The sequence below is a fragment of the Phocoena phocoena genome, chromosome 8 (assembly GCF_963924675.1).
Source record: "Phocoena phocoena chromosome 8, mPhoPho1.1, whole genome shotgun sequence".
Taxonomy (NCBI): domain Eukaryota; kingdom Metazoa; phylum Chordata; class Mammalia; order Artiodactyla; family Phocoenidae; genus Phocoena; species Phocoena phocoena.
In genome coordinates this window covers 9,325,090-9,351,312 of record NC_089226.1, presented here as the reverse complement: position 1 = coordinate 9,351,312, position 26,223 = coordinate 9,325,090, and the positions used below count along the sequence as shown (strand labels likewise).

The following is a 26,223-nucleotide window of genomic DNA, read 5'->3' as shown; positions in this document are numbered from 1 at the left end:
AGTCTCAAAATTTGTTTATTTAAATCTCAAAATTTGTTTATATAGTACATTTTAATTTTATTGGTCAGAACTACCTTTGCTTATTGATAGCTGGGTTTTCTATGTAATTATATAATAATTTATTTCCATCAGGGAAGTTTTAAGTCTTGGTTAGCGATTCAGTGCCAGTCTTTGTTGATAACAACAGCTACAAAGGAATGAAAATTGTGTCTAAGCTTCTAGTACAGAAAAGACTTTTGAGGGAGTTCCCTGGCAGTCCAGTGGTTAGGACTCGGTACCGTGGCCCTGGGTTCAATCCCTGGTTGGGGGACTATCACGCAAGCCGCATGGCACGGCCCCCCAAAAAGAAAAAGAAAAGACAAGACTTTTGGTCAAATTTTATGTTTTGAGTAGTTACAAACACAATATGTATATGTGTTTAAACTTACATATGTAAATGTATATGTGTATATATACACATACAAATGCATATATATACACACACATACTCACCAATATATGTAGTGATCACCATTATCTTACAATAAGAGGAACGTACTTCTCTGCCTGTTCATTTTACATAATTTGATTTTTACCATCCTCCTGTCTTCTGTGTTTTGTTTAGTGCTTATTAACATTAACTTTGGTCTTTGTATTAGTTTCCTGTGGCTGCTGTAACGAATTACCCCAAATTTAGTGGCTTAAAATGACAGAAACTTATTCTCTTACAGTTGTGGAGGCCAGAAGTCCAAAATCAGTTTCACTGAGTCAAAATCCAGGTGTCCGCAGATTCTAGGGAGAATTTGTTCCTTGACTCTTGAAGCTTTTGGTGTCTGCTGGCATTCCTTTGCTTGTGACCACATCAGACCCATCTCTGCCTCCATCTTCACATCACTTCTTCCATATGTCTGATCTTCCTCTACCTCTCTTATAAAAACACTTGTGATGGCATTTAGTGCCTGGATAATCCAGGATTATCTCCTCATCTCAAGATCCTTAACTTAATCACACGTGCAAAGGCCCTTTCTCCTTATAAAGTAACATTTCAGGGATTAAGACCTGATATCTTTGGGTGGCCATCATTCAGCCTACTACAGTCCTCATAGCAGGTCATTGAAAGGATCTTTGGGTTGATTTGATGAAGGGTTTTGGTAAAGACAGAAAAACTGAACGTAATGTTTAGTCCAACTGCTGGAGCAGTTGAAATATCCTGCTTAAGGGACTAAAATCAATCTGCGACTAATAGAGGTTTGGACTTGATGGAAAATGAAGATTATGTACTCTTATTTTAAATCTGTTACAGCAAGTATTTTGCATCCTTGGTCACTTTATGCAGGGCAATAATGTCTACCACACTTGGCAAGGAGTAAAAGTAAGCATGTTCATGGCTTTGTATTTTTTCATAACTTCAACTGCAGATATACTATCTGTTTTTGCATTGTGATTAACTCTATCTTGACCCCTTTAGCCACTCTGCAGTAACCAAATTTAGAAGTCCTCCTCTTAGTAGAATAAAGAGTAATGTTTCAAGCTGATTTCTCTGGCTAGAGGTATAGACCTTCTAGAAACAAGGACAAAACAGAGGTGATAATGCTGTAAGGAAACCGGGCTGTTAGCAAGAGAGTGTTTTTATCTCTAGATCACTATTAGTAAATATCATAAAGTATTTGTAATTTATATCTGTAAATCACAGTCATTATTTCCCTTTAAGGGAGAAATGATGTCATTAAACTTTCATTGGATGGGTTAGAACTGGTCCTGGCTTTGCCATAATTTCACTGAGTAGTATAGGGATGTGCTTTTCTGTATTTTCCTTAAAGGAACATCCTATGCAGATATGTGAAATGTAAAATAGGCTGTGTGCTTCTCTGAAAAAGAAGTCAAAATAGATACTGACTGAAATTGCTAGGTAGAGATAAGGAATGAACACAAAATTAGCATATTTAATATTAATATTTATTATCAATTGTTACCTAGAGTACCTGAAACAAATTGGTCTGTTGATAGACTTGAATTTGTACTCTAAATTAGGAAGGCTTCCTGGAAGAAGAGACATTTGAGAAAAGACTAAATAACTATAGTTTTCAAATGTTATGGGTGAAGAAGAGACTCATGTAAATAGGAAAAAAGGATTTTAGGGGGACTAGGAATAGAGAGTCTTCTTACGAGGAGTGATAAAAGTGATCAGGCATGCAAGGACCAGTTGAAGAAATAACTCTTTATTAAGAAGATGGATAGAAGGTAAGGAATGTGTCTGCTCAATAATTTCCAAATTCAGACTTATAGGTTCTAATATTTTTGTGTACGTACTTAATATAAAGCCTACATTATTAAAAAACAATTTGAGTAACAGCACTTAAATCAAGTTATGAAATACGGTCTCTTAAGATAATGAAAATAATGTTGTAAATACACTTATCAGCAGATCAGAAAATCTCATTTCCAAGTAATCCTCTGGTCTTAGGTCTGGCAATTTTTAATAATAGGGGCCTGTTTTCCTGTTGGAACACTTAGTGAATTTGGTATTAAGACTTTAGCCTGTTTTTCTTTTCTTTTTTCCCCCTTTCTTTGGCAGCTTAGTCAAACCATGAAAGAAGCACGTCACCGGCTGGCATCATTTAAAACTGTGAATAAAAAAAATGCATCGGTATTTCCAGATGATCAAAAGAAAAACTTTCCCACCCAAGAGGTAAATTAAATTCTAATGAGCTGTTTCTAAAGATACAGATAAAAAATAGGATAAAGATTAATTTACATCTCTACATTATTTAGACCTGAAAAATAATTGGAAATAACCTTAATTATCCAAAAGTAGGGAGCGGTTTAAAAGTTATGATATATTCGTTTATAGCTATTATCAAAAATATCATGCTTTCAAAGGGTATCTGAAGACTAGGGAAAGTGTCTGGGATATAAAGTTAAGTGGAAAAAGTAGGATATAAAATTAGATACAATGTAAGCTCAATTAAAAAATTCATTCCATAAATATTTATGGGATGTCTACGATTGTCAGGCATTGTTCTAGAAGCAGGACTTAACAGTGGTGAAAAGGTAGACAAGGAGCTCCTGTGTTAGTAGGGAAGCATATAATAAATAAGCAAATAAATACAAAATATAATTTCAAATGATAAATGCTATGAAAAAAATAAAGCAAAATATCGAGATGGGGAGAGAATGCTATGAGCACAGAGAAAGGCCTGGAAAGAAATGGCCCAAGAGGTTAATACTGATTATTTCTGGATAGTGTTATTACGGGTGATTTTTATTTTTTTCTCTTGGTTTTCTTTACTGTAGAAATTTTCCATAATGTATATATTTTATTTTTTAATCAGGAAGAAGTCAATACCATTATTTTTCAAAAAGAAAGAAATTCTTTTGATTCAAAATAAAGAATAAGTTTAGGGTGAATAATTGGAACCTAAATATGGAGTTAGACTTAAAAGAATATTTAAAGCTATGCTTGTAAAATTACATTGTTTTGGTACCTCCTTATTTCCATGTTCACAAATTTGGATGTTACACCCATGTATTTTCCTGTGTTTACTTAATTTTAGCATTAATTTCAAGTTTTGATGGGCAGCATCAGTAAAATGGCTCATTAATTACTCTTTTTTTACTCTTTTTTTTTTGGTACCATTAAGAACTCTGTCTCTTGCTTAGTTCTTTCTCAGTTTTGCTTCCTAATTGGTATTTTTTTACATTTTCCTAGATTACATATATGTTTATATTTTATTTTTGTATTTTTTCCTTAAGTATCTCTGTGCAACCATCAAAGACATTTGTCTCTTATATGTTTGCAGTTGGTAGAATACTAACCTATAATACCTTCCTCTTCAGCGATAATTAAGAAATTTATAGTTAAATATAAAAAGCAAGTGGGCATGGGTGTGCCTACATATGGCATTCCATCTTAGATGCATTAAGTATGGTTACCTTTTTCTAGGATTGCCTTGTTGTGACTTAAGAGTCTTTTGAAACTAAATTCTTGACTTAGTTTCTTGACAATTTTCATACCTCTACCACGGATTTGGCAGTACTATAGTTTGGTCCATAAGACTGACTTCCCGGTACTGCTCAAAGGAGATGATTGGACACATTTTATTTAAACCAGAAAAAAAAAAAGGGTTATCAGAGCCTAGAGACTGATACTTCACATTGTGTGGAGCATGTTCAAATCTTTCAACTGATGTTTTTCCCAGAAAGAGTACTGTTCCTAGGCCTGACTGAAATAATTCTCCAGTAGAAGGGAGGAGGATTAAGTCTGAGATGACATCCTTGTGTAAACCAGTTTGATACGTCAAAGGTGCCATTTAAGTGTAATTCATTATGATGTTGATGGTGAATTCAGGCTAGCTGCTTGCTTCCAAAGAATGCATGTGTGTTTTTCAGGTAAAACATCACAAACAAATCTACTCCATATAATTGAGAATGATCTAAGAAATTAGTGAAATTTTTCTTATCAAGTATGTAGTCTTTCCCTCAAATCTGAACAGTTTTCTATCCATTCAGTTGTGTGAAGGAGGAAGCTGCCAGTCAGAAAGGAGAACAATCTATAACCCAGTTGAACTCTGGTTTCGTATTCTTGTTAGACTTATTTTGACTGACATCTGGTTGTTCCAGATTTAGAGATAAACGTAGAAGAGATATATTTGCCTTGCCCACTGTTAGATCACCAAGACAAAATTGTAAGCCTTCTGAAATTGTTACTGGCTAGGATAGGGGCAAATTATCATTTATAAAGTTAAAATATTCTCCTCCCAGGATCAGCTCCGTGCTTTGTGGCCACCTAGAGGGGTGGGATAGGGAGGGCGGGAGGGAGACGCAAAAGGGAGTGGATATGGGGATATATGTATATGTATAGCTGATTCACTTTGTTATACAGCAGAAACTAACACAACAATGTAAAGCAATTATACTCCAATAAAGATGTTAAAAAAAAATTCTCCTACCAGGAATTTCACTTCCATGTGTTTGATATGTAAGTGACTTGTTTGTATACTTGAAATAGAACTCAGTATTCTGTATTAGACTACCATAACCTGCTAGGATTGCTCCAGATCTTTCACAAAAACTCAGCTTAGTGTCATGAGCATATTGCTTTCTCTAGACCATTTATATTTGTATTAATTTTTCTTTTTTTTCAGAAAGCACTTTGTAGGAAACCATCATTCACCAGGATAAATATAGGGATAAGAGGAGAAATGCCCTTTGAGGTGCATCAAGGTCTTTTAACTCTTGTAGATTACCAGAAATTTATGGAAGATCAGGTAGGGAAATGTAAAGAGTAGAGGAAAAAAGATGCCTTGTTAGAACTATCCACAGCTAATTAAGGATGGGTTTAAGTATTAAGATTATAATGCCCAATAGTTGTTTTTTTCTAACAGTTCTATTAAGCTATAATTCACATACCACACAATTCACCCACTTAAAGTGTACAGTTCAGAGGTTTTTGGTATATTCACAGGGTTGTGCGACTGTCACCACAATCTAATTTAGAAGATTTTCTTCACCCCTGAAAGAAACCCCGTACCTGTTAACTGTCACTCCCCAGTCCCTCCCTGTCCCTACCCCCAGTACTAAGCAACCACTAAACTACTTTCTGTCTCTGTAGATTTGCTTATTCTGGGCATTTCATATAAATGGAATAATATAATATGGCGTCTTTTGTGACTGGCTTCTTTCACTTTGCATAATGTATTCAAAGTTCGTCCACATTGTAGCATGTATCAGTACATCAGTATGTCACACTTAGTATATCTGTTCATCAGTTGATAGACATTTGTGTTGTTTCCATTTCTTACCTTTTATGAATAATTGTGCTGTAAGCAGTTTTTACATGTTTTTGTATGGACATTCATTTCTCTGGTTGTGGAATTTCTGGGTCATGTTAACTCTATGTTTAATATTTTGAGGAACTGCCAAGGTGTTTTTTTTTTTTAATTTTTTAAAAATTAATTAATTTTAAAATTAATTTTGGCTGTGTTGGATCTTCATCACCGTGCGTGGGCTTTTCTCTAGTTGCGGTGAGCGGGGGCTACTCTTTGTTGCGGTGTGCAGGCTTCTCATTGCAGTGGCTTCTCTTGTTGCAGAGCACAGGCTCTAGGCACGCGGGCTTCAGTAGTTGTGGCTCGTGGGCTCTAGAGCACAGGCTCAATAGTTGTGGTGCACGGGCTTAGTTGCTCCACGGCGTGTGGGATCTTCCCAGATCAGGGATCGAACCTCTGTCCCCTGCATTGGCAGGCAGATTCTTATCCACTGTGCCACCAGGGAAGCCCCTGCCAAGGTGTTTTCCATCAACAATGTATGAGGGTTCCATTTTCTCCGCATCGTCTTCAAAACTTGTTATTGCCCATCTTTTTTATAGCCACCTTAGTGGGTGTGAAGTGGGATCTCTCCATACTTTTGATTTGTATTTTCCCAGTGACTGATCATCTTGAATATCTTTTCATGTGCTTATTGCCCATTTATATATCTCTCGTGGAGAAAATCTGTATTCAAATGTAGTGCCGTTTTTAAATTGAGTTGTCTTTTTATTATCAAGTTATAAGAATTCTTTATATGAATACAAGTCTCTTATCAGATACTTGATTGCTAGTATTTTCTCCCATTCTCTGGGTTGTCATTTAACTTTCTTAATGCTATCATTTGCAGCACAAAATTTTTAGTTTTGGTATAGTCTATTTTATCTGTTTTTCTTTTGCTGCTGTGCTTTTGGTGCAGTATCTATTAAGCCATTGCTTAATCCTATGTCTTCTAAGAATTTTATAATTTTATCTCTCATATTTAGGTCTTTAATCCATTTTGAGTTAATTTTTATATATGGTGTGAGGAAGAGTTCTAACTTAATGCTTTTGCATGCTTTCTTGTTTCTACCTGTAATAGATACATTTGGTTGTTTTTTTTTCTTTTCTTTTCCATTTTTGTTTGTGTGTTCTTTAGGAACCTGACACTGAGGAATCTTCATCTATTATGATAGATAAGAAAGGGAAAAAGAATTTGTCTTGGGGGGACCAGCAGGATCTCCTTTTTGAAGACAAGGATATACCTTTCAGCACAGTTCAGGTAAAGCAGAGTGAAAGGAGATAGTATAATAGAAATTAAAGTAATTACGATTTGGACTAGAGATGCCAGTATTCTCATACTGGTTTGAGACTGTAGATTTAGGTTCTATTGAGTTGAGCAAAGACTGTAATTTTGCATTTTATTTTAGTAATTTGTTTGACTACTGTATCCTTTTAAGATTATTTTAGGAATCTCGCAGAAAACCCAGTGTTGCTGCTGCTTGGCATTCTATATTTGATGTTTACGTTCACTTTTAGAAAGTACAATTCAAAAATCCATTATCTGCTGTGATGGAAGAGGAAGAGGTAAAGCAGTTACATCAGGATGTTCTGCCAGAAGCCCAGGATTATCTTCCAGAAGCCCCAGGTGACCTGCTGCAAACCCAGGGTGATTTGACAGGCGTCTGCAGTGTTGAGCTGGAAGCCCAGAGTGCTGAGCTGAGGCTCGGTACCCAGGATATCAAGCTGGAAGGCCAAGCTGCTGAGCCCGAAGCCCAGGCTGTTAAGACCAAAACTCAGAGTGTTATGCTCAAAGATCAGAGTGTTGAACTAGAAGATGGGAATATTGGTTTGGAAGTCCAAGGTTGTCTACTCCAAAACCAGGCTTTTCTACCCACAGACCAGCATATTCTTCCCAAAGACCAGGATGTTCTACCCAAATGCCAGGACCAGGATTTTCTACCCACAGACCAGCATGTTCTTCTCAAAGACCAGAATGTTCAATCCAAATGCCAGGACCAGGATTTTCTACCCAGAGATCAGGTAAAATAGAGTGGAAAGGAGATATAACAAAAAGAAACAAGCTCTTTAAGGCTTGTAGTGGGATATGCAAGGACTATACTGCAGCTGATTTGGAGAGCCATAGTTGGAACAAAATAGTTCACTGATTGATTTATCAAATAAATGTCCAGGGTTCTTATTATGTGTTAAAATATTGTCAGCAGCATATTACCCCTGTCTGGACAATTTGCTTTTTAAAAAATTTTCTTCATTAGGGAAAGTATTTCTTGCAGCTGTCATCTGTTTTGAGAGTTGAAACATGGGAAAAAAGAGTGACCCACAAGTGTCCAACAGTATTTTTTACCCAGCTTCCAAGGTCAGCCCTCCACCAGAGATCAGGTAGACCAAGAGGAAGAAGAAAGGGATCAACAGAAAGTAAATTACTTAGGGTTGTGGCTGGGTTTATGGGAAATAGAGTATAGTGTGTTAATTTATTCTATAAGATGTTCAATTAAACTCTGACCTCAGTTAACTCCTGAATTCTCAGTGCAACCTAAAGTATTATTGATTTACCTGTCTTTCTTAACTGAACAATTGCTATTTTATATTTGTTCTTTTTTAGAAAGCAAATTTGAAGCCGCCAGCATCAGTTTTGATAGGTAGGAGTCGGGGAGAGGTGTTTCCTCTGGATGTCCATCAAGATCTTCTACACAGGCATCAAGATCAGGCCTTCATCAATGGCAAGGTAGAGCAGAAAAAGGAGAGGGACCATCAGGAACTGCATTGTTTGGGTTTAGTTTGGAACTTTCCAAGATTGTTCTTAGCTAGATTTCAAAAAGTATGGTTTTCTGTTTTATTCCATAATGTTTCACCTTATCTGGAGTTGAAAAAATTACTGTAAGGCTCCCAATAGAGCCTAGAATATTATTGCTATCATGTTACTGCCACTGAACAACTTACACTTTATGTTTTTTTCTCTCTTAGAAGGTACGCTTCAAGGAGTCATATTGTGATATGACAAATGAGAAAGGGAAAGAAGACTTTTCTCTGGCAGGTTATCAGTATCTGCCTCCTAAACGTCAGGACCAGGCCTTCATCAGAGATCAGGTAGAGCACAATCAGAAAGAGATAGAGAGGAAATAAAGTAACTGGATTTCATACATTTTCAACCACTGGTAATGTGAAATATAGAATCAGATCCTTGTTCGGTGAACTGTGTCAGTCAAATCAGTTCTGTCATTCAGAAGGATGATAAATCACATTCATATTCTTATTGTGGAATCAGATTATTTTAATTTACTAAGATTATGCTATAACTTTTGCTGAAGCCCACATTATTACCACAAACATACTGCCCTTACGTGAATATTATAGGAAGAATTAGCAGATCCTAAATTACTTAAAATTTGGGGGGGGGGTTGTCAGACTATTCTGTACATGTTTGGGGATTAAAAATTAAGATTTATAGAGTTGGGGTAAAAGTATAACATCCAAGTTCAAACCAAAATGTATCAGAATAGCCTCATCTGGTGCCATTTCCCTGGAGTTCTCACTGAAGCCTAGAGTATTAAGGTTAGCATGTTGCCCTGGTTAGACGACTTGTTTTCTGTTTTTGTTGTTTCTTTTGAACATGTTTCTGAAGCAACCGTCATCTTTTATGAGAGAAGAGAGAGAGAGAGATGAATTGACTCTGGGGTGTCATCAGAATGTTAAACCTAAAATGCAAGATCAAGCCTCCCCTAGAGAACAGGTAGAGCAGAATGCAGTGAGAGCGCTGTCTACTTTCTAAAAGAGTAACAGATGAAATTTCTTAAGATTTGGGCTGGAGCTTGCCAAGCTAGCTAGTATGTAGACTACATAGAATTAAAGCTTCTAGAGTTAGGCTAAGAGTATGATGTCTTCATTTATTTCAGAATGTGCCAGATCTAAAGAGTCCAGGTGAGAAAGCATACCTCTGTCATTTGGGTTAAATAAGAGACAGGTTTTATATAAAGTTGATTGGTTATCCGTAAATTGTTCTTCTTAAACTCAAGTCCTTCAGCAAATTTGCCTTTTGACATTTAGTCTTATACATACTGAAGGAATTCTACTCTTGGCCATCTGAAGCAGTACACGAAAGCCAGACATCAAATTTGCAAACCAGTTATGATGAAGGAAAAAACAAGCTGTTTGCCACTCAAAACTTCCTAGACTTCACCACTTCTAGTGTTTCTGCATGGAGTTATTGGGGACATCGAGTAGGAGTACTTTGGGAGATGACACAGCTTTTTTCCTGGCTTTACCTGAGAAAATGCTAGCAACATTATAAAAATATTGCCTTGTCGCCTTATCTTCTTCCAAATGTGTTGTTGAATAAAGAGTTGCCCCATGTAAAAAATGAAAAAGAAAAAAAGTGCCAGAATAATCTAGGATTTGCTTCAAAATACTCCAGGAAAGAAAGTGGGAGAAGAGATGGATGAAAAAACATGATGTTGCTGGGAGGGACAAATTGGGAGATTGGGATTGACATATCACACTACTCTATATAAAATAGCTAACTAACAAGGACCTACTGTAGAGCACAGGGAACTCTACTCAATATTCTGTAATGGCCTATATGGAAAAGAATCTAAACAAGAGTGGATGTATGTACAACTGACTCACTTTGCTGTACACCTGAAACTAATACAACCTTGTAAAATCAACCATACTCCAATAAAAATTAAAAGAAAAAACAAAAACAAAAAACATGATGTTGCTAATTGTCGGTGCTGGGTGATAGGTATCTTGGGACTTATTATACTAATTTTTTCCCCACTTCTATGTATGTTTGGAAATTTTATATTAAACACACACATGCACACCTCTAATTGTTATATTACCCTCCCCTAGTATCATTATTTCAGAGTTGTCACTGTAACCTATAATTTTTGCTTAAACAATTAGTCTTAGACAATTACTTTTGTGTTTTGTTATTCCTTTAGAACAAGTGTATCAAGCAGCCCTCATCTTTTGAGAAATGGGAGATTGAGAGACGAGTTGCTTCTGAAGTGCCATCGGTATGTTTCACCTGGTATTCAAGACCTAGCCTCTCCCAGAGAATAAGTAAAGCAGAATATAGGGAGAAGTAAGTAACAGAGAGTAAATTCCTTAGGTTTTGGTTCAAGATTGACAGGGCAAAGTAGTCACTGTTTCAGGGGTTTAGTGTTAAGGTCAATAACAATGGGCAAAGATATAATGTCCTCCTGTTCTGTGACCATTCTGCCCTGTTAAAACTACTTCTGGCCTCTTCACTGAAGCTTTTACTATTGCCCTGGCATGATGCTACCGCTTGGACAATTGATGTTCAGTGTTTGTTTTCTTTTAGCTCAGGAATTGTGGGCAGGCCTCACATAATATGACAGATGAGAGATGGAGAAAGGAGTTATTTCTGGAGCACCATGAATATGTTTTACACGAAATCCAGGATCCAGGCACCACCAGAGAGCAGGTAGAGCAGAGTATAGTAAAATGTAAGCAGCAGAAAGTCAGTTAGTTAGAGTTTGATATAGACTTGCCAGAGCTATGCTACCAACAACAACGATGATGCTGATAGTGTTATCTCTTATTAATATTATCAATAATGTTATTAATATTATTAAGACTAACAGCTTAAATTCATTAAGCATTTACCATAGCCAGAATGGTTCTAAAACTTTGTATCCATTGTCTCATTTAACTCTCACAATTACCCTGGGAGATGGATACTATTATTATCCTTGTTTTATGGATGGAGAAACTTAGGATTGCTTCGCAGATACAGTTAAGATCCATAGTAGTGGCAAGAAGTGTAATGTCTACTTTTATTCCGTAATATATTAGACTATTCTGATCTATTTAGATGACATCAGGGGTATCGCTGCAGCCTAAAGTATTTTTACTGCCATTACGTCACTGCTCACGCCATTTGGTGAATGCATTTGTATCTTTTAGAGCTTACGCTCCATACGGCAACCATCTGATGGAACAGCTGAAAGATGGCAAGCAGGTTTGCTTCCGGCTGGCCGTCAGCATCTTCCACCCAAGCACCAGAGAGAGGCTCCCAGCAGCAGACAGGTAAAGCAAACTGTAGAGTATGAGTCCTGGAGTTTAGATAGGGTTGTGGGTCCTACTGAGCTAGGAGCAGTAAGGCTGAGCAAAACGCCGATTCTGGGTTTATTTCATAGTGTGTAAAACCTAAGATTACTCACCGAAGCCTAGGGTATTGTCAGGAGCGCTTGTTGCCTATTGGAAAAATTGTATTTTTTACATGTATGTTCTTTTATTAAAGGTGTATTTCTGGTGGCCCTAGTCTTCTATGGTGTGAGAGGGAAAGAAATAAGTGGTTTCTGGGGGGAGGGGGAGGGAGGATCTTTCACCAACAGCCAGGACTAGATCTCCATCAGTAACCTGGTAGAGCATAAGGTAGGATCACCAAGAAAGAAACTATTCAGAATTTGGGCTGGAGCTTGTTAGGGTTATATTGCCTAAGTTTTGGTGTATTGATTTAAGATCTATAGTTTTTCAAGAAAATGTCACAGTACGCTGGCCTACTAAGATTTTTCTATGACTTAACTGAAGTCTAGTTTATTCCCACTAGAATTTTACCATTGTCTGGATAATTTCTGACTTGTGGTTTCATGTTATTTTAAAGACAGAGCCTTCAGGCAACCAGTGTTGTTAGAATATATGAAAGAGAAATTTCCTCTTGGCTCTTTTAAGAGAGCAGAAAGGAAAGGAGGCATAAAGGCAGAATTATGGATTTGGGCTGAGGTTTTTAGGACTGAACTGCAGGTCCTTTGTTATTTTTGGTTTGGGTCTCTTAAGATTGCTAAGGGAAGGCTGTCATGTTTTCTTCTGCATCGCCGTTTACATATCCTGAACTATGCCAGCCCCTTTTCTACTTCAGCTCTTCTGCTTTTTTCACCCCTCTGCTTGGATAGTCTTCTCCTTTTTCTTCACAAAGCTGGTCCCTTCTCATCCTTTACGTTTCAACTTAAATGTCACCTTTTTAGAAAAGACTGCTCTGACCACCTTATCAAGATTAACGTTATTAATATTATTAAGACTAACAGCTTAAATTCATTAAGCATTTACCATAGCCAAAATGGTTCTAAAACTTTGTATCCATTCTCTCATTTAACTCTCACAATTACCCTGGGAGATGGATACTATTATTATCCTTGTTTTATGGATAGAGAAACTTAGGATTGCTTCGCAGATACAGTTAAGATCCATAGTAGTGGCAAGAAGTGTAATGTCTACTTTTATGCCGTAATATATTAGACTATTCTGACCTATTTAGATTACATCAGGGGTATCGCTGCAGCCTAAAATATTTTTACTACCATTATGTCACTGCTCACGCCATTTGGTGAATGCATTTGTATCTTTTAGAGCTTATGCTCCATACGGCAACCCTCTTCTGTTTTTCCTCTGTCCCTGCATTCTGTTTGTTTCCTTCTCCATAAACAAGACAGTTTGTAATTATTTACTTATTTACATGACTTCCACTAGTCTATAAGCTTTATGAGGAGAGGCACCACACTTGTTTTGTTTACCGGAGTGTGGACAGCATTTAACATGGTGTCTGGTACCTGCTGGTTTCTTGCTAAATTTGTTTAGAAAGAATTAGTCAATCAAACACTTATTGAGCACCTGTTTGATGTTAGCCATTGTTTAGGTTCTAAATATCAAAGATATAACTATGAACAAGACAGAGCACTCAAATTTCAGACAGTCTAAAGAAGAGAGACTGACAAATAAGCGATAATTCTGAAGCAACATAATTAGTGGTGGAGGATGCATAGGGCATTAGCTGAGCACAGAAGAGGGGTACCTAATCCTGACTGTTTAATTGAGGGTGCAGCTTTGGTAGTCAGAACCTCTTCTTCTTGTCCTTCTGCCATACCAGCCCTGAAAATCCTCAGCTCTGGATCAGTCCTTTCACCTTTTAGGCTCCCAAATAATCCAGCCTTATTGGAAAAAAGCTCTTTAATGGTGTAGGTTTATACACATTCATCCTTACGGTTTATAGTCACAGCTGGGTCCCCAGTGCTGCCTAGCTTTTTCCTTACTTGCCACTTGTCCGCTCCCTCACCTATGGCCCACACTGATCATTCTAACCCTTAAATACTCCTTAAAGTTCCTGCTGCACCCCCATACTCTCAGACTTTCGATAAAAGAAAAAATAGAAGCCATCATGCAATAACTCCCTTGACCATTTACTTTTTTGCCATTCTTACCTGTTCCTACTAATCTCAGAGGAAGAGATGTCTTTCTTTGGATCCATATTCTGGATTCTCTTGCCATCTTTTCTTCTGGGTCCAATTTTGAATATTATATTGTGAGACAGGTTTCTATTAAAATCCTCTGAATAATGTTGCATATTTTTGTTTGTTTTGGCAAGCAGTCAACCTGGTTAAATTCAGATTATACGTTCTTTCTCATCTTCTGTGAACAGTGGCTCCAATGTTAGTTCAGGTCTCAAAGCCTTCATTATACTTCTTTAAGTCCATCCCATGCATGCACAGCTCAGGGGTAATTCTGGGATGTGTGCCAGTTCATACACAGAATTAAGGAATCCACTTTTCTAACTCATGCATCTTTTTTTTTTGCGGTATGTGGGCTTCTCACTGTTGTGGCCTCTCCCGTTGTGGAGCACAGGCTCTGGACACGCAGGCTCATCGGCCATGGCTCACGGGCCCAGCCGCTCCGCGGCATGTGGGATCTTCCTGGACCGGGGCACGAACCCTTGTCTCCCGCATCGGCAGGCGGACTCCCAACCACTGCGCCACCAGGGAAGCCCTCATGCATTTTTTTAAAATTAATTTTTATTGGAGTATAGTTGATTTATAATGTATTTTATAATGTATTAGTTTCTGCTGTACAGCAAAGTGAATCAGTTATACGTATACACATATCTACTCTTTTTTTAGATTCTATTCCCATACAGGTCATTACAGAGTATTGAGTAGAGTTCTGAACTCACTCCTCTTGAGGATACCCGCTCCATATACTCTCCAGATACCAGGGGCCACATTTCCTGGAATTTTTAGTTACAGTCAGTGAGAGAGAGAGGCTCAGAGTGGGCTTACTCCTTGGCCAGTGCTGGAAGTCCAGTTTTTCTTACTTTTTTGAAAACAGAAAATTTCATTTTTATTATAGCAAAAGTAAATACAAATAAACAAAAAGAAAAAAAACCCCAAATTCCAGAGATAGCCACCATTAGCCTATTGCTATGTATTGTTTTCAGATTTTCTCTGTAACAAATAACTTTAAAAATAACAGCCTTATTGAAATATACAATCAATTCTCTTTATTCATAGTAGTTATGTCCTATAAAGTTGCCATAAACACTGAATTTTAGTGAATACTGGACCATTCATTGCTCAACTGTTTTGTGTGAATTTCTGTTTAAAGACACCTTGTTTAATTTGTGTTGTTGATTCATTAACATTGTAGTCAGGGCCAGTGTTACTATAGCTTGTACCTGAACGAAGCTTGTCTAATATATGTAAATATTTTCTCCGTAAGGCACATCACAGCCTTCTTATGCTTAAGAACACTAGGTAGTGCTTCAGCACTGTGCTTGAGGGATGTTTTAAACAGCAAAATCAACAAAAAAAGCACAAAAATGCAAAAACCTTTGCACCAAATGTATCTTGAAAAGGATACTTGTTTACAGTATGAAGGCCCAAAGGCAGAGCATCACCGTGTTCGACCTCAGCTTGCAATGTGTAAAACTGACGATTCAGATTTTTCACAGCTCTGTGCATGTCTGCAAGTGACCACAAAAGCACTGCGAGTATTCATTTTGTGATAACAAATACATTTTAACGAATAGGCAAATTCACAAATAATATAGGAGTATTCAAATAATGAGGATTGACTACTTTATATACCATACAAGTAACCCATTTAAAGTGTACAATTCAGTGTTTTTACTATATTCAAAGGGTTGTGCAGACTTTGCCACAATCGGTTTTAGAATATTTTCTTCACTCCCCAAAAGTCATACATACGTCCATTAGCAGCCACTCGCTCCCTTTTTCCCCTCACCCCCATCCCCAGCCCTAGGCAACCACTAATCTACTTTCTGTCTCTATAGATTTGCCTGTTCTGGACATTTTATATAAATGGGATCATGGAATGGCCTTTTGTCACTGACTTCTTTCACTTAGCGTAATGTTTTCAAAGTTCATTGACCTTGTAGCATGTAGTAGTACTTCATTCCTATTCATTGGATAATATTCCATTATATTCATATAGCATGTTTTATTTATCCATTCATCAGCTGATGGACATTTGGATTGTTTCCACTTCTTGACTGTCATGAATAATGCTGCTATGAACATTTGTTTATAAGTTTTTCTGTGATATGTGTTTCCATTTCCCTTGGGTATATACCTAGGAGGGGAATTGCTGAGACTTATGGTAATCATATGCTTAACCTTTGAGGAACTGCCAAACTGGTTTCCAAAGTGGGTGCGCTATTTTTCATTCTCATTGGCAGTATTATGAGGGTTCCAATTTCTCCTCATCCTCACCAACACTTGTCATTGTCTGCCTTTTTAATTATAGTTCTCTTAATGGGTATGAAGTCGTATCTCACTGTGGTTTTGGTTTACATTTACTTGATGATTAATGATGAGCATCTCTTCACATGCTTATTGGCCATATGTATATCTTCTTTGGAAAATTATTAAATCCTCTGTGCAACTTGTAATTGGATTATTTATCTTCTAATTATTGAGTTATGTAAGTTCTTAATATATTCTACATACAGAACCCTTATTTGTTTTGTGATTTGCAGATGTTTTCTCCTATCCTGTGGGTTGTCTTTTCACTTTCTTGGTGGTTTCCTTTCCTCTGCAGCACAGAAATTTTTAATTTTGAAGTCCAGGTTACTTATCTTTTCGTGGCTTGTGCTTTTGGTGTCATATCTAAGAAACCGTTGCCTGATCCAAGGTCATGAAGATTTACTGCTGTGTGTTCCTCTAAGCATTTTATATCTCTTGCATTCTGCAAGGTCTTCAATCCACTTTGCATTAATTTTCTTATATGGTGTTCAGTAGAGGTCCAACTTCATTCTTTTTTGCACTTGGATATCCAGTTGACCCAACATCATTTGTTGAAAAGACTCTTTTTACCCGTTGAATTCGCTCGTCACTCTTGTCAAAAATTAGTTGATTACGGGCTTCCCTGGTGGCACAGTGGTTGAGAGTCCGCCTGCCGATGCAGGGGACACGGGTTCGTGCCCTGGTCCGGGAAGATCCCACATGCCGCGGTGCGGCTGGGCCCATGAGCCATGGCCGCTGAGCCTGCGCGTCCGGAGCCTGTGCTCCGCAATGGGAGAGGCCACAACAGTGGCCCGCGTACCGCAAAAAAAAAAAAAAAAAAAAAAAGTTGATTGTAAATTTAAGAGTTTATTTCTGAACTATCAGTTCTATTCCATTGATCTATAAGTCTATCCTTATGTTAGTACCACACTGTGTTGATCAGTGTAGCTTCGCAGTAAGTTTTGAAATTGGGGAGAGTGAGTTCTCCAACTTGGTTCTTCTGTTTCAAGGTCATCTCAGCTATTCCAGGTCCCTTGCATTTTCATATGAATTTAAGGATAACCTTGTCAACTTCTACAAAGAAGTCAGCTGAAATTTTGATGTAGAGTGCATTAAATCTGTTGATCAATTTGCCATCTTAACAATATTAAGTCTTCTGATTCATTTAGATCTTCTATTTCTTTCAACAATGTTTCGTAGATTTCAGTGTATACAATTTACACTTCCTTTATTAAATTTATTCCTAAGAATTTTTTGATGATATTTTATATGGATTTTCCCCTTAATTTCATTTTCAGATTGTTCATTGCAAGTACCTAAAAATACAATACAGTTTTGCATGCTGATCTTATATCTTGCAACTTTGCTGAAAGATAAATAACTTTTAAGCTAAAAAGATAAAAGTAATTTTAAACTTTTATTTCTAAAAATTAGAGATCATAATTTGAGCCATATAATGTCCAAGTAAGTGTACTAAGTTATGTCAACAGGTTTTTCTAATAATTAGGGGGGAAATAAGCCCCAGTTTCTTCCCTGCCATGTCAGTTGATGGCTATAGTATTTTCAAGCTTTTATTCTCTAAACTCACACCTTTCAAGAATATGTATAAATTGAAAATGATTACAGATTTGAGATGTTAAGAGATCTAGTTTTATATCCTGGATTCAGTCCCAAGCACACACTCATGATAGAGTGATTTCAAGTGATCAATTTAGAAGGGCTTTCATTCTGAACATTTTGATCTGTCATTAGTTCATTCTCTTTTTTTTTTGGCTGTGTTGGGTCTCTGTTGCTGTGTGTTGGCTTTCACTAGTTGCGGCGAGCGGGAGCTACTCTTCATTGCAGTGTGCAGGCTTCTCATTGAGGAAGCTTCTCTTGTTGAGGAGCATGGGCTGTAGGCGCAGCCTTCAGTAGTTGTGGTGTGTGGGCTCAGTAGTTGTGGCTTGCGGGCTCTAGAGCACAGGCTCAGTAGTTGTGGCACATGGGCTTAGTTGCTCCATGGCATGTGAGATCTTCCCGGACCAGGTCTCGAACCCATGTATGTCCCCTGCATTGGCAGGCGGATTCTTAACCACTGCACCACCAGGGAGGTCCCCATCCATGTTTTTGACCTGGATATTTTCTTTTCTTTATTGTTTTTGTTTGATTAATTTCTTTCTTTTATTCTTTCTTAAAGCTTTATTCTTTTATATTTGTTTAAAAAATTGTTTTTATCCAGTTGAGCTCAAGATTGCAGGAGAAAGGAATCAATAGATGAAATTATCAAAAACATACGTAGGGCTAACTTTTGGCAATTTTGTCTCTTTGTGTGACTGGACTTTCTAACAGGTTGGTGGTGAATATCAATCAGGATTGAACACTGAATTCCAAACTCCACTGGCACTTCAGTCACGAGTAAGTCAAGAGGAAGACAAGAAAGAGGTATGTAGTGATAATGGCTTTTGGACATCAGTGTTTCTACTATAATAGTATATGTGAGATTGGAAACAATTTGTAGTGTCCTAACACATTAAGAGCTAGTACTACAAATTCCATAGATAAAGGCACAAAAGTTGCTTGACTCATTTTAATATGTTGAACTTCTCTTCTAAGCTTCTAGGATTTAGGGTACCTTGATGTGAAATCAGAGAGGTGATCCTAGTGAGTTTCTTCAGTTAGTGTATATTTGCCATAGTAGCTAATTTAAGGAAGAGTTTTAATTTGTGACTTCCTTTTTTTCCTTTTCAATCTAAAGTTAGTTTAAATGAACAGTTTTTAACACTGGCCATGCACCAGAATCAGACATGGAGCTTTTTTCCAAATACAAATGCCTGGACCCAAAGCAGATATACTGAATCAGTATCTTAGGTAGGTTTGGGGCATCTGTGTTTTAAAAAAACACCACAGATGATTGTGATGTATCTTCAATATTGAGAACTGTTATTATAGTTTTAATAATTTTTACCAAAAAGACACAAGCTACTCTAAGGACAAAAATATGTCTGTGTGTATACTAGTGCTCTTTGAGTAGCTTGTGCCCTTAAAAAGAGAATATATAAATTTGGAAGTATGAACAGATCACGCACAGGGTAGTAGCATTTGCTTTTTTTTTTTTTTTAAATTATTTATTTATTTATTTTTGGCTTCGTTGGGTTTTTGTTGCTGCACGCGGGCTTCCTCTAGCTGTAGCCAGCAGGGGCTACTCTTCCTTGTGGTGCGCGGGTTTCTCATTGTGGTGACTTCTCTTGTTGCGGAGCATGGGCTCTAGGCACGTGGGCTTCAGTAATTGTGGCACGTGGGCTCAGTAGTTGTGGCTCACGGACTCTAGAGCGCAGGCTCAGTAGTTGTGGCGCACAGGCTTCATTGCTCCGCGGCATGTGGGATCTTCCCGGACCAAGGCTCGAACCCATGTACCCTGCATTGGCAGGCAGATTCTTAACCACTGTGCCACCAGGGAAGCCCCAGCATTTGCTTTTATTATACTTGTTCCCTTTAAAAGTATGATGCTCTGATATTCCTCAGTCTTCCCTCCCTCCTCCCCACCATATTAGGCTAGGCTTAGAGTGTGCTTTTGTAGTGTGGTTTTAATTTTGGAAAGTTAAAGTGACGTTCTGTTATAAAATACCTCTTACATTCTTTCTTTGGTTCTGCTTCTGTGGTACTTACTACTTGGGAACACAGAGTAAATATAGTATGTATCTTATCATATTAAATATAATCATTTCCTCAAGGGCTATTGACAACTGACCATGCTAAGTGCAAACTAAATTAGTACTTCTTTCTCTGATTTGTCTGTTACATCTAATAGCTATGTGCTTGAAAATATAAATCTCTTGCTATATGTGATATTATCCTGAGTCACCATAAATAGAAGGAAATTAAGGACTTAATTCCCTGTGACTTTTGTGTCATATAGTTTTCTTGTCTATGGCACAAGGATTTTCCTTTTTTGGAAAGTCCTCTGAGAGCGGAATCCTAACAATTTTAACTTCTTTTCTTTAGCGTCAAAAGCAGTACCTGAGATATAGACGACTTTTCATGGATATTGAAAGAGAACAAGTGAAAGAACAACAGAGGCAAAAAGAACAAAGGAAGAAAATTGAAAAGTAAGTTCTTTGATCCTCATTGTGAGCCTTAAATTACCAGTTAGGATGATTTTGGAAGCTAGGTTTTAGAAATAATCAAGCAGTGGTTTTACCTTCTTATCCAAAGTGGAAACAACTTTTTTTTTTTTTTTTTTTTTTTTTGCGGTACGCGGGCCTCTCACTGTTGTGGCCTCTCCCGTTGCGGAGCACAGGCTCCAGACGCACAGGCTCAGCGGCCATGGCTCACGGGCCCAGCCGCTCCGCGGCACGTGGGATCCTCCCGGACCGGGGCACGAACCCGTGTCCCCTGCATCGGCAGGCGGACTCTCAACCACTGCGCCACCAGGGAAGCCCGAAACAACTGTTTTTGATCTGGGTCGTTGTATTAAAAGATGGTTAAGAGCTATGGTTTTTTTAATAGACTTTTTTTGGGAGTAGTTTTAGGTTCACAGCAAAATTAAGCAGAAAGTACAGAAAGTTCCCATTTACTCCCTGCCCCTACACATGGACTGCTTCCTCCACTGTCAATATCCTGTACCACAGTGATACATTTGTTACAACTCATAAACCTACATTGACATATCATAATCTATATTTTACATTAGGCTTCAGTCTCAGTGTTGTACATTATTATAGGTTTTGACAAATGTATAATGACATGTATCTACAAACGTAGTATCATACAGAATAGTTTTGTTGCCCTAAAAATGTTCTGTGCTCTGTGTATTCATCTCTCCCTTCCCCCAGCCTGTGGCAACCACTGATCTTGTTACTGGCTCCATTGTTTTGCTATTGGGTTGGCCAAAAGGTTCGTTTGGTTTTTGTGTAAGATGACTCTAGTAGCAATTAGTTGTCTTTAACTTCATTCAAAATAAGTTTGTTAGATTGTATGTGACAGCTGTCATATCAGCGTGCATTTAAGAAAAGACTTATCAAAATTGGTGAATTTTTGTGTAGCCATTTTAGTATTGAAGATGGAAGAAAAAAACCAACATTTTTGGCATATTATGCTTTATTATTTCAAGAAAGGTTAAATACACAACCGAAATGCAAAAAAATATTTGTGCAGTATACAGAGAAGGTGCTGTGACTGATCGAACATGTCAAAAGTGGTCTGCAAAGTTTTGTGCTGGAGATTTCTTGCTGGATGATGCTCCACGGTCAGGTAGACCAGTTGAAGTTGATAGCAATCAAATCGAAACATTAATTGAGAACAATCAACATTATACCACACGGGAGCTAGCCGACATAATCAAAATATCCAAATCAAGCGCTGAAAATCATTTGCACCAGCTTGGTTATGTGAATCGCTTTGACGTTTGGGTTCCACATAAGTTAAGCGAAGAAAATCTTCTTGACCGTATTTCCGCATGCGATTCTCTACTTAAACGTAATGAAAACGTTCCATTTTGAAAACAAATTGTGAGGGGTGATGAAAAGTGGATACTGTACACTAATGTGGAATGGAAGAGATTGTGGGGCAAGCGAAATGAACCACCACCAACCACACCAAAGGCCAGTCTTCATCCAAAGAAGGTGATGTTGTATATGTGGTGGGATTGGAAAGGAGTCCTCTATTATGAGCTCCTTCTGGAAAACCAAACGATTAATTCCAACAAGTACTGCTCCCAGTTAGACCAACTGAAAGCAGCAGTCGATGAAAAGCATCCAGAATTAGTCAGCAGAAAACGCATAATCTTCCATCAGGATAACACAAGACCTCAGGTTTCTTTGATGACCAGGCAAAAACTATTACAGCTTGACTGGGAACTTCTGATTCACCCGCCACATTCACCAGACACTGCACCTTCGGATTTCCATTTATTTTGGTCTTTATAAAATTCTCTTAATGGAAAAAATTTCAATTCCCTGGAAGCTGTAAAAGGCACCTGGAAGAGTTCTTTGCTCAAAAAGGTAAAAAGTTTTGGGAAGATGGAATTATGAAGTTGCCTGAAAAATGGCAGAAGGTAGTGGAACAAAAGGGTGAATACACTGTTCAATAAACTTCTTGGTGAAAATGAAAAAATGTATCTTTTATTTTTACTTAAAAACCAAAGGCACCTTTTGGCCAACCCAATATTTTCAGAATATCATATAGCTGGAATCATACGGTATGTAGCCTGTTCAGACTGACTTTTTCCCCTTAGTATTATGCATTTAAGATTGCTCAAATTCCTTTTCATGGCTTGATAATTCATTTCTTTTTAGTGCTGAATAATATTCTAAAATCTGGATGTACTACAGTTTATTTATCCATGCACCTACTGAAGGATATCTTGGTTTCTTCCAAGATTTGGCAGATACAAATAAAGCTACTATAAGTATCCATGTGCAGGTTTTGTGTGGGCATAAATTTTCAACTCCTTTGGGTAAATATTGAGGAGTACATTTGCTGGATTGTATGGTAAGAGGATGTTCACTTTTCTAAGAAACTATCAAACCTTCTTCCAAAATGTACCACTTTGCAATCCATCAGCAATGAATGAGAGTTCCTGTTGCTCCACATCCTTGTCAGCATTTGATGCTGTCGGCATTTTGAATTTTGGCCATTGTAATAGGAGTGTGTGTTATCTCGTTATTTTAAATTGCATTTCCCTGATGACATGATGAGGAGCATCTTTTCATATGCTCACTAGCCATCTGTATATCATCTTTGGTGAAGTGTCTGTTCAGGTCTTGGGCCCATTTTTTAATTGGGCTATTTGTTTTCTTATTCTTGAGTTTTACGGGTTCTTTGTATATTTTGGATAATAGTACTTTATCAGATGTGTCTTTTGCAAATAATTCCTCCTAGTCTGTGGCTTGAATTCTCATTCTCATGACATTGTCTTTTGGAGAGGAGATGTTTTTAATTTTAATGAAATTCAGCTTATAATTATTTTTTTCATAGATCATGCCTTTGATATTATATCTAAAAAGTCATTGCTGTACCTAAAGTCACCTATATTTTCTTTTGTGTTATCTTCTAGGAATTTTGTACTTTTGTGTTTTACATTTAGCTTTCTGATACATTTTGAGTTAACTTTTGTAAGGGGTATAAGGTCTGTGTCCGTATTCCTTTTTTTTTTCACACAGATATTCAGTTGTTCCTATACCATTTGTTGAAAAGACTATCTTTGCCTCATTATATTGCCTTTGCTCCTTTGTCAAAGATCAGTTAAGTGTATTTGTGAGGGTTTATTTCTGGGTTCTCTGTTCTGTGCCATTGACCTATTTGTCTATTCTTTTGCCAATACCACACTGTCTTAAAAGGGGAATGATGCCTGTAAGAGACTCACTTTAAGGACACACATAGGCTGGAAGTGGAGGGATGGAAAAAGATATTCCATGCAAATGCTCACAAAAAGAGAGCAGGGATACCTATCCTTGTATCAGAAAAAATAAACTAAGTTAAAAAAGAAGGGTCACAATAGACAAAGAAGTCACTATATATGATAAAAGGATCAATTCATGAAGATGACATAATGATTGTAAATATCCAACATCGGAGCATCTAAATATAAAGCAGATATTAATAGAACTGAAGGGAGAAATAAACAATACAGTAAAAGTAGGAGACTTTAATACCCCCCTCTCAACAATGGATAGATCGTACAGAAAGAAAATCAATAAGGAAACAGCACTTTTGAGTAATACTATAGACCAAATGGATCTATACACACATATACAGAACATTTTATCCAACAGCAGCAGAAAACAACATTCTCTTCAAGAACAAACAGAACATTCTCCAGGATAGATCATATGTTAGGCCACAAAACAAATCTTAACAAATCAAGAAGATTGAAATTATATCAAGCATCTTTTCCAAACACAATAGTGTGAAACTAGAAATCAATAACAGGAAGAAAATTGGAAAATTCACAAATACATGGAATTTAAACAACACACTCCTGAACAACCAGTGGTCCAAAGAAGAAATCAAAAGGGAAATTTTTTAAAATCTTGTGATATTATGGGATATGGCAAAAGCATTTCTAAGAGGAAAGTTTATAAAGAGAAAAGATCTCAAATAAACAACCGGACCTTCCACCTGAAAGAACTGGAAAAAGAAGAGCAAACTAAGCTCAAAATTAATAGAAGGAAGGAAATAACGATTAGAGCAGAAATAAAGAATAGGGAAAAAATAGAAATGATCAGCAAAACTAAGAATTGGTTTTTGAAAAGATAAAACAAAATTGAAAATCCTTCGCTAGATTAACCAAGAAAAAAACTCAAATAAATAAAATTATAAGTGAAAGAGGACTCATTACAACTGACACCACAGAAACACAAAGGTTTATAAGAGACTACCATTTACAATTATATGCCAACAAATTGGACAACCTAAGAAAAATGGATAAATTTCTAGAAACATACAACCTATCAAGACTGGATTATGGAGAAATAGAAAATCTGAACAGACCAATTGCAAGTAGGGAGATTGAATTAGTAATCAAAAACCTCCCAACAACAGTTGAGGAGCAGACAGCTTCACTGGGAATTCTACCAAACGTTTAAAGAGGAATTAACACTGATCATTCTCAAACTTCCAAAAAATAGAAGAGGAGGGAACACTTCCAAACTTATTATGAGGCCAGCATTATCCTGATATCAAAACCAGACAAGAGGGGCTTCCCTGGTGACGCAGTGGTTGGGAGTCCGCCTGCCGATGCAGGGGACGCGGGTTCGTGCCCCGGTCCGGGAGGATCCCACGTGCCGCGGAGCGGCTGGGCTCGTGGGCCGTGGCCGCTGCGCCTGCGCGTCCGGAGCCTGTGCTCCGCGGCGGGAGAGGCTGCGGCAGTGAGGGGCCCGCATACCGCAAAAAAAAAAAAAAAAAAAAAAAAAAAAACCAGACAAGGACACTACAAGAAAAGAAAATTACAGGCTACTATCCTTGATGAATGTAGCTACAGAAAGTTTCAACAAAGTATTAGCAAATTGAATCCAACAATACATTAAAAGGACCACACACCAGGATCAAGTGGAATTTATTCTAGGGATGCAAGGATGGTTCAAATCCACAAATCAATCAGTGTGATACACCATATTAACATAATGAAAGATAAAAATCATGTGATTGTCTCAGTAGACGCAGAAAAAGCACTTGACAAAATTCAACATCCATTCATGATAAAAACTCTCAACAAAGTGGATATAGAGGGAACATACCTTGACATAATAAAGACCATATATGACAAGTCCATAGCTAACATCATACTCCATGGTGAAAAGCTGAAAGCTTTTCCTTTTAGGATCAGGAACAAGACAAAAACGCCTATTCTTGCCACTTTTATTCAACATAGTACAGGAAGTCCTAGCCTGAGCAGTTAGTCAAGAAAAATAAATAAAAACATTAAATTGGAAAGGAAGAATTAAAAGTGTGACTATTTACAGATGACATGATATTATATACAGAAAACCCTTAGACTCCACCAAAAATCTGTTAGAACTAAATGAATTCAGTAAAGTTGCAGGATACAAAATCAATTTACAAAAATCAGTTGTATTTCCATATATTAACAATGAACTATTGAAAACAGAAATTGAGAAAACAATCCTATTTACCATAACATCAAAAAGAATAAAATACTCATGAGTAAATTTAACCAAGGAGGTGAAAGATCTTTACACTGAAAACTATAAGACATTGTTGAAAGAAATTGAAGAAGACACAATTAAATGGAAAGATATTTCATGCCCATGGGTTGGAAGAGTTAGTATTGTTAAAAATATCCATACTACCCAAAGCAGTCCACAGATGCAGTCCCTATCAAAATTCCAATGGCAGAAATAGACAAACAACCCTAAAATCCATATAGAACCACAAAAGACCCTGAATAGCCAAAGCAATGTTGAGAA

The 26,223-nt window shown here is 37.3% G+C and overlaps 1 protein-coding gene across 1 annotated transcript in view; it reads left to right on the top strand.

The window, feature by feature from the left end:
- CCDC15 (coiled-coil domain containing 15) overlaps window positions 1-26,223 on the top strand; it is a 58,419-nt gene that overhangs the window by 9,347 nt on the left and 22,849 nt on the right. The window contains exons 4-12 of the mRNA XM_065881631.1: window positions 2,555-2,668; window positions 5,124-5,246; window positions 6,919-7,041; window positions 7,299-7,802; window positions 8,745-8,867; window positions 9,403-9,510; window positions 10,724-10,798; window positions 18,647-18,739; window positions 20,300-20,403. Coding sequence (XP_065737703.1) covers window positions 2,555-2,668; window positions 5,124-5,246; window positions 6,919-7,041; window positions 7,299-7,802; window positions 8,745-8,867; window positions 9,403-9,510; window positions 10,724-10,798; window positions 18,647-18,739; window positions 20,300-20,403 — 1,367 coding nt within the window. The remainder of the gene's footprint in view (window positions 1-2,554; window positions 2,669-5,123; window positions 5,247-6,918; window positions 7,042-7,298; window positions 7,803-8,744; window positions 8,868-9,402; window positions 9,511-10,723; window positions 10,799-18,646; window positions 18,740-20,299; window positions 20,404-26,223) is intronic.